The following is a 9,573-nucleotide window of genomic DNA, read 5'->3' as shown; positions in this document are numbered from 1 at the left end:
GGTGGGGGTGGGGGTGGGGGGGACAGTGAAGTCAAGCTTTAAATCTGGCTGCATACCATGTGACTTGACATGGAGCAACCGAATGAAAGAGAGAGAGAGATAGAAAGAGAGAAAGAGAGAGAGAGAGAGAGAGAGAGAGAGAGAGAGAGCAATACCCCCATAAAACCATCTCTGCTTTCAGTTCAAATAGGTCCTATCATCTCCATGACAACAGTCGTAATGGTAACATGGAAATATATTAATGTAAAACCATGGCAACGTTCTCCAATTGAATTAAGCAGCACCTGTGCACATTACAGAAGAAGATAAAAGACAAAAGGAGCCAGCTTCTGCTTGCCAAGCAGCTGTGGCTTTCAGACCTTAAAAACCCATCTACATTTCCTGAACGCATTTGTTTTCCAATGTTTCTGTGCGGCAAATTACCGTAGCGTTGAGCGGTTTTTGAGGGGTTTTCTGTCGTATTTGTGCAAACAGATGAGAAGCTGGTTAATTATGTTCTTTTTTTTTTTTCCTGTCGACTATAAGCCCAGCTCCTCTGCTGGAGCGGTGTAGCCGGATTAAGAGTATGTGTGTTTTACCATTAAATCACATAATGGTGGGGCAATCATTCTGATAGGTAAAAGGGCACAGTGTTTGTGCACAAAGAGACATGTTAGACACACAAACTCGGTACATTGTGCTCCCGCTCATTCAAAACAGAGGATGTGAAAGAGTGAAAGTGGTTGTGTTCTGCCTTCTTTTCTCTGAGCTGAGCTGAAAAGAGAAAACATTATCTACATCACCATGCCATCAAATCTGATGGATTTTATCCCATCCCTCTCCCCTCCCTCTTTCTTCTCTGTCTCCCCCTCAGCCTCTGTGTTCACTGGTAATGGCAATGTAGAATTCTCTCACCCTTGAAAATGTGAGTCTGTGCGTGTTTGTTTGTGTCTGGGAAAGAGAAAGAAAGAAGGGCTGAGGCTGGCGAGGACACACAGCCTAAGTGAAATTACTCTTAAAAGGATATTGTTGTTCCCAAAGAGTGTTGAACAGCATGTTCAACTGCCATATTTTATTCATGTGGGCAGTCATGTCCAACACAAAGACCCATACAGTACATCTACTTCAGCTCAACTCTGCCTGTCTCCGAGAGAAAATCTTCATCTTGTTGCAAGGTAGCGTCGATAAAACTCTAATCTCCAATCTCTCAAGGGATCCGATGAGAAACTATTTTCTCCATCTTGCAACAATGCCACTCCTCCCAGGCTGATAGAGGTCCAAACCATCAGTGCTAAGTGTGCTTATACATTATAAGCCACTCAGGCCTCCCTACAGGCACCTTCTCTACAATAGGTCAAAATTGCATAAAAATTGCATCTCTTTCAACTCTTCTGGCTGGTTAATGCCAGGGAAGAGGGGAGGTGGAGATTAGCAAGAAATCAGCACTGAGGGAAAATATAGAGACTGGCTCTCAAACATACAGTAGGCTTCAGTTTTGGCTTGAGTGTGTACTGCACTGAACCTTGGATTGTTTGATTTAACTTGATGCACAAAGACACTGATGCTAACTTGGTGAAAAATTGCAATGGTTTGTCCAACATATTACATACTTGAGAATGAACAGTTACGTTTTCATCAGAATTTGACCATGAAACACATTTTTTCACGTCTCATATAATCACTGACATTTCTCACCACATAAATCCACTTGTAGAGTATAACTATAATACCATAAATTTGCTCCTTTATAAAGCCATGTGAGAAGTCATGAAGAACATAACCTTGAATTGTGAGTTCATTAATACTAAACTCATCCTGTGTTCAACTTATTTCAGTTGCTCTGATTCATGTCAGTAAAAGGATTTAGTGGCATTTTAGCTGTGGGTCTTTACTCTTCCTGGGTTTTTGACAAACTAATTACTTGTCCCCAGAACGAGGCCCCTCCTCATGATGTTTGATCTTTCACACCATTTCACCCAAGAATTACAGAGTTTTTTTTATCAATCACTTACTACGTAAACACCTTCACATCTTGTATATCTAGTTTTAAGATTGCTAAAAGTTTATTATCTGTAGTTAGCTATCTTATTAAGCTAACATTACCTCGAGGGGCCATCTCCAGCTGACTTTTTAATGTGACTAACTGGCTTGTGTTGATATGACAACCCTGTAAAATGTGTCTTGAATTTGCCCTTAATTTTTCTACCTACATGATATTGTGCGAAAAGACTGAGGCTTGTTGATGATCCATGTAGCAGACACGGACGTAAAGACACAGTATGTTCTTGTACAGCATTGTAGCGCTAGTTACCTCCAGGATGATAAGAGCATGAGCTTCCGTTTTTCCATATTTCATTTACGCACAGGCTAAAACTGTTTGGATGTTTAGCTTACAAACTGGGACAAGCTAAACAGATGTTTTGGTGGACATAATGCTTAAATCTTAGGTTGTGTAAAATTCCCCAAATCCAATAAAGAGCAGGACAGACCTGTCTGCCGGGCCTGTTCCAGTTGTTAAGCCATGATTGGACAATTGCTGCAGAGGGGCGGGGTTTAGCAAACAATCAGCTGATATCATTTGTGAGAAATCAACACCCATTATGCTCGATAAGTGATCATGTTATCTTTATCTCCCAGTAAATAATATATTATTACTTTATTATTACTTTTCTTGATAACAGACAATATTTGAGTGAAATACTCTTTTTTAGCCCGATAAACAATATTTGGATTAAGAATATTTGGATTAAAAATAACGTTTCATGTACAGATTTGAGGCCATACAAATCATTTCAATGTCTCAAATAAATTTATCGTGTTTGTCTTCTTACTTCACAGCCTACAGGACCTGGATAGAGGCCAGTGCAGGAATCATCCTTCAACCCAGATAAAGATCAAGTATGCTTCATTTAATCAGTGGATGGAACATGAGAAGCAAAAGCATTGTTTCACCACCATGCATGATAGAGATTACATAGAATCTGCATGTCTTGACTTCAGCAGAGAGTGAAAATAGATGAGTTTTTACAGAAAATGATGCTCACATCATATCTGCAGATCTGCATAAAGAGAGGAATTTAGCATCAGTTTACTGTGAGGCTGTGAAGGTTAACAGCTTCTGAAAAAGGGTGATAAAAGAAATAACATGTTGACTTTTGACCGAATAAATTCCAAAAAATGTGCAGCCACTGGAAAATAAAATGTATTTAATGGTTGTTATTGCTGTTATGTCAAATTAAAAAAGATGCCTGCATTTCAATTAGCCTCATTTTTTTCTTTTTTCTTTTCTTTTTTTCCTCACTCGCTAAAAAACATCTATAATTTGAGCTACTCAAAAAGAATCCTAATTGCTCATCTGAAAGGGACCATGATTGGATGCTTGAATTTCTCTATATAGGAATGACTCCCCCGCTTGAATGACAATTTTCACCGTCAAATGATGCCATGTGCCTCGCCAAGTAGAAATAAGAATAGCTCCTGTTTTCCTACATGTGCATAAAACACACACTCAGTCATATCTACTGACAAACTGTGTCCAAAATTTAAAAAAAAAAAAGAAAAAAAAATCTGAGCAAATGTCACCAACTTGTTTTGATCACACCCACCAAACACTGGCAATGAAAACAACACACTCTTTCTTTCTCTGGTTTTTATACAAACAATGTTCAAAAAACCAAACTTTAACTCACTTGACATTATCACCATGTGCAAATGTTGGCCTTTTTAATGATATGAAAACACTGAGCGAAGCTCCTGCAGACTCCAATACATTCCTCCCCAAATGAGAGCTGAAATGCTATAGGCAATTAGAAGAGTCTCTTGAATTTCCTTGAAATGAAGTGCTAAATGAAACGTGGTCAGACTGACAAGTCTGCTCTCTTTTTCACTGAGCTTCTCTGTCTTCCTTCAGCCCTTCATGCAGAGGGGAAAGGTATACACGTCTCTTTTACCAAATCAAGAGTCAATGCATGTAAGCCCTGTGGTGATTTTCCTTAATTATGCTTCAGGGTGATTTGCTAGGTGGGTGACACAATGAGGACATGATGTCAGTCATATAATATCCTGGCATTTTTTTTCAGTGCTAGCTCAGATTTACAGGCGTACTGTACTGTCGCTTACTTCTGTTAGGGAGTCAGCATTTTCCATGTATGGAATAAATCAAGAAAAACCACACATGGACATAATCTTTTAGTGGTTCAGATGTCAGAGGCTTAAAGTCCTACAACAGAGTGTGGGAGGTGACCTGTGGGGAAACTAGGTCATGACCTCCTTGTCTGCAGAGCTGCACTGAGGGTATTCCACATCTACTCCAACAGGGATCTGGACAGAAGAGGAGACTGGCTTATGTTTCATACTGTATGACTACAGTTGAAATGACAAGCATGGCAGATGGAATGGAAAGTTACAACTCATTCTTTTGGCCTAGAGTAAATGAATAATCCCAGACACATTATCTTAATTGCTGTTTGTGGTCGTGGACCAGATTGTTGACACACTCAGGACACACTGCAGGTTCCCATGCCCTGCTCAAACAAGCAGGGTCAGTGCAACCTGGCACAGGGGTCAAAGGTCAGCAAGCTGGGCCGGAACGTTGTCCCTAAGTTTCTCTCAGGTGATTGTGAGATAGTTTTTTTGTTTGTTTGTTTTTAACTTTTATTAACAAATCATAGGCTATAAAGATTCGTTTCACATTTATCTCTGGGCCCTGTGAGAAATTTAGCTCCAAATGCCCTGCAGGCTTTCTGGATTTATACTTCTTTACTGTGCAGCCCATTATAGCCAGACAGGCACAGGTGCAACAGACAGGTAGCATGTGATTAGTCATAAAGAGAACTCACCGACACACACACACGCACTGTGTAATGGTCAAATTTCTGCCATGTGTATACTAATGACCTGAACAGCAAACAAATATAAAAGCAAATGTCGTGCTGCAGTTTTAATATTGTCCGTGCTGTATATTGTAACATATGTTGACATATGAGTGACAGAATAATCATGCTCTGTTTGGGGGAATGTGTTTTGAGAACTTGTTGTCTGAGAACAACATAGACAGAGTAAGTTAACCATAATGGTATCATTTGCATGTACCTTACCACAGCTGCCCTCAGGCATACAGTTTGCATGAACAGATCATATTATGCTAAATGCCAGATAGTAAAAGCACAACATGGCCTGCACCTCTGTGGGTGTGTCATGTGTATATCAGGAATAAAAACTGGTTTGGCAGAATTTCAGAAAGTTTTTGTTTATATAAATGGTGAGTGAGGACAAAGGAAGCCTTCTGTTGTTGTTTAAATCTTCTGTCAGCAAATCCAACAACATAATTATAAAATGTCTTAAATGTAAATTTTCTTTAAATCCTCCTAATCTTATATAAAGCACAATAATTCACTCAGCTACATGAAACTGGATGTATTGTCCATCTATTTACTTGATTCAGATTACATTGTAAAAATAAATATACACATCATATATATATATATGTATATATATATATATATACACACACACACATATATATATATATTTATATATATTCAAAATGCTGTTGGTATTCCAACAAAAACTGTTTACAATAATCAGATGTAACAGCTGGCAGCCAGAAACTACAAATATGGAAATATGAATAAGTTTGCCACAAAGTTTATCACAGGAAGAAATTCAAAAAACACTCGCTTTTAAATGTCTAACATCTACAGAACATCTTCACCCACAAAACTTTCTGCCAGACAAAAATATTATGCAATTTCCTTCTTTTTTGTAGCGCTTTGTGCCGCAGTTGACTAAGAAGTCTCAATATTAGAAAAAGTATTGAAGCTGCATAGTCACTTTCTACTTTTCTGAACCACAGTGTAAACGCATTGAGGCTTCCATGGACTCGTGTAACTCAAAGCTACTGTAGCATATGCTGTAGGACCGTTTTGAAACCGCTTTAATGATGCATAAATCAAGACTAATGATGTTTTATAAAGGTCATGATACTTTTAAAGCAGTGGAAAGTTTGTAGTGATTGCAGAGAGTGCTCCCAGCCTCTGCTCTGACAGGACACTAACAATGGGAGGAGGCTGTGCTCTTTATTGTTCTCTGTGAGAAATATATAACTGCTCCATGGAAAAAAACTGACACAAGTTCCTTCTTTTTTAAAAAAAAATAAAGTTCAATAATGATGCAGAAACAGATTTCTCATTGCCGCCTTAGTTGTTTAAAAATGGCCGGTGTTCTTGAGAATGAATCAATGTAGCACATAGGAACAGAAAATGTATTTCTAAGCCACACTGACAATAGATGCTGGACAACAGCTTTCACTTCTCCTATCTACACTATTCCAAATCTTATAGGTGCAAAACAATCAGTGTGTGTTTCTATAAAGTCACTCTTCTTTATCCTAAAAGCTTTAAGTCATCACTTAATGACATCACGGACTGCAGGCTGGGGTGACTGTTTTCTACTGTAACTTTGGGAAAGAGATTGTTCAGCTGTCACTTTTTTTGATTTTTGTTTGATTTAGCCATCCAAGGTCACAGAAATATCACGTGCCAATTCTGTTTTGAGATGATTTTCAGTTTAAATTAGCAGAACCCTCAGCAGTCCTTTTGTTCTCCCACGCTTTCCTCAAATCAGCCTTCATTTCTGCAGAACAAACCGAAAGCCAAATTATCTTATCTACCTTTCATCTTCCAAATTTTTTCATCTGCATCACATTTTATTTGAGATTAAAGTAGGGCTGCATCTTTGTGCAGCACTAATTGCCATAGAGCTTCAGTAATTAAAGGACAATAAAGCCTTAGTAGTAATTAGTTTCTCTTGTTTGGTTGCTAGCCCATCAATTGTGCTTCAATAATACTGATCATTAGCATGCGCCTGGGCAGTGAGGGATGCTGGGAAAGGAGCCCTGCACACACAGCACTCCACATTCCATTCCCATGAAGCCATGGCACTGAGCCATGTGGTTAACCCTCTGTGAGCTGTGCCGGGGGAGAGTGGCAGGACGTTGCCTACCGGTGAAGGCCTGCATTGTAAAGTGAAGAGGTTGCACTGTAACATAATAGACCTGCTGAAATAATGACCAGCTTTTTAAATTTCTGAAGGTTGGGAACATCAGAGCTGCAGCAGTGGGCAGATGCTGCTGTCACAGTTTGAGTAAAAACAATTGTACCCTTCTCAAGTGTTACGTGCTCCTCTATTCACACCCAGGTTCACCTAATGAAAGCCTGTCTGCAACACTGCTGAGGAGTGATAAAGAGGCTATATTATCACTGTTTTAATGACGATGCATCCTCAAAAACTGTCCAAATTAGGTCTCTTTAACAAGAACGGCTTCAGGAGAATGCAGAGCATTTCTGTGCAGGCAGGGTGTATGGATTGTGCTGTAAACTGTGGCATAGTAATAACGCCAGGCAGCAGAAAATGTGCTCTGTTCTGTACTTTGCCTTGACATGATTGAAAGACAATGGTCCCATGGATAGGCCATTTCAACATCAAATGTGCATGCACATCACAGGGCAAGGGTGTGCTATCCATCACATTCAGTGAGCTGTCAGAGGCAGCTCTCACAGCCCCAGCTTCTCCCCACACACATTTGCAACTGTATAGCAATACAAGATTAAACCTCCTTGTACATATTCCAGTCTGAGCGCACTACACACACACTTTTAAAGGTGCTCATTGTTACAAGCGCTGCCCTGCATTTCTGTGTGAGGTTGATATTAGAGCTTTAGTTTGACATTTTCTTTAAATTCTTTTTTTTTTAAAAAGAAAATAACACTAAAACTTAAAGTGTAAGCACAAAAACAACTGTATGATTAACTGTTATTGACTTCAGTTTAAAAAAAAAAATCACCAACAACTCTATAAAACACTGGACTTTAGGATAAAGAGAATCTCAGAGTTGTGTCCTTTGTCTTCAACCTATTCACAGACATTATAATAAAAATGAGAGGAGTGCAGAGGCCTGTCCATGCGGATGTTGCTCTTTGCTTCAGACTGTAGGCTATGATAGGTTTTGTATAATCAGGTGGTGTGGGCATAAAACACAACACGCAGGTTTAGGTTGTAACCATGCAAATGCAAAATAAAAATACATAAAAAAAACATTGTCGAACTACAGAGAAAGACTCTGTGCAACCTCCTCCCATCCGCCTTGGCACAATAACCCAAATGGAAGCCTTTATGAAGCACTGATGGAAGCAGAGTGCGCTTTATAATGCACAGCCGTGCACACTACTACATTTCCAGCTAATCAGAAGCGCGCAGTTGCAGAAAGGAGAGCGGTTGCCAAGGCAGCCACCAATCTCCCCTCCCCCTTCTCCCTCCGTTCCCCTTTTTTTTTCCCGTTTATTATCGGCAGAGGTCGCATGGCAGAGGGAAGTCCAACCACTTCTGTACTGGAACCAATGCAAGAATATGCACCTCCATAACAAAGCCTGTATGGAGCCCTGAGAGCAGTGGGAAAACAGAGGCTGCACATTTGTGGGCTGCTGTTCAGCCGTAAAAAAAAATATCTAATAAGAGAGGATCTAAGTTGGAGGTTTTGCTTTTATTTGTTCTGGAACAAGGGGATAGTTTTGCCAACACGTGCGTATCCATGAAATTTCTACTCTTTGCTTTGAGTGAGTGAGTGTTTCGCATCCTGGTGCGGGGCTCTGAGGAGAGGACTGCGCATCACCAGAGTTGGTGCCGAAGTTCGGCCGCGAACGGATGTGAGGGAAGAGTGTACCGAGCAAAACTCCCCCACTTCTTCTCTGTCTCTCCTGCTTTGGCGTTGTGTGTTTGCTGAGACAATAGTGAGTCAAAGACGCTGAAAGTGATTTCATGCCTTCAGTCTCGCACAACCTGAGATGGACGTGAGATTTTATCCTGCGCCCCCGGCAAATGTGGGTTCATGCTCCCTACCGACTGATCCAAGTTGTCTGAGCTCGTTGGACTATTACCACTCGAACAAGGTAAATAACACTCCGTATAGCCTCGTGCACTGAAATGCTTAATGTCTCACCTGTCTCTCTAGGCTATAGGAGCCACTACCGCCTGTTCACGCGCTGCAAACGCACGCTTTTGACGCGTTTTATCCACGGGCGCTCACTTGCTCCAAACACACAGTTACACACTTGAAAAAAAATGTCAAGTGTCAGCAAGTAAAGTGACCTGGGCTCGGACGGGGCCGGTTTTAATTTAGACTGGAACAAAACAGAGAATTAGTATGAGCTATTACTTTACACCGAAGGCTACAATCTTTCTATTCTGCTGTTGAAAGAAAATGTGTAGTACAACTTTTTTTTTTTTTCCTCAAACCAACATGGTAATTATGTTATTTCCCCTGTGAGATTGTGCAGTTGTGTTTTGCACAAAGCTGGCATTAAGTGTCCCACCCGATGTGGAATACCAGGGGCTGTATAGAATCCATACTGTCCCACTCTGCTCTCTGCTCCAACATGAGCCTCTCTCTCTCTCTCTATGATTTCTTATAGCTTACATGGTCTTCCGCTGGGAGTTCAACGATTAAATGGATGTGTGCCAGTAATGTACTGTTAATTACTTTGTAACGAGAAACCACAGAGTCTGGCTGGTACAAGTATCACTCTTTTCTCTCTCTCA

The 9,573-nt window shown here is 40.3% G+C and overlaps 1 protein-coding gene across 2 annotated transcripts in view; it reads left to right on the top strand.

Annotated features, from left to right (window-relative positions):
- The first annotated feature begins 8,296 nt into the window (after positions 1-8,296).
- The window catches only part of LOC111670582 (TOX high mobility group box family member 2-like), a 78,047-nt gene continuing 76,770 nt past the window's right edge, over positions 8,297-9,573 (top strand). The window contains exon 1 of one of the 2 annotated variants that reach the window (XM_023427348.2): positions 8,297-8,924. In XM_023427348.2, the coding sequence (XP_023283116.1) occupies positions 8,820-8,924 (105 nt within the window). In that variant the 5' untranslated portion in view covers positions 8,297-8,819. The remainder of the gene's footprint in view (positions 8,925-9,573) is intronic. The other variant, XM_023427349.2, reaches the window with a different exon arrangement.

The sequence above is a fragment of the Seriola lalandi genome, unplaced genomic scaffold (assembly GCF_002814215.2).
Source record: "Seriola lalandi dorsalis isolate HSWRI2012SDOR001 ecotype SW California unplaced genomic scaffold, Sedor1 jcf7180002054861, whole genome shotgun sequence".
NCBI lineage: Eukaryota > Metazoa > Chordata > Actinopteri > Carangiformes > Carangidae > Seriola > Seriola lalandi.
This window is presented reverse-complemented; position numbering and strand designations above follow the sequence as displayed.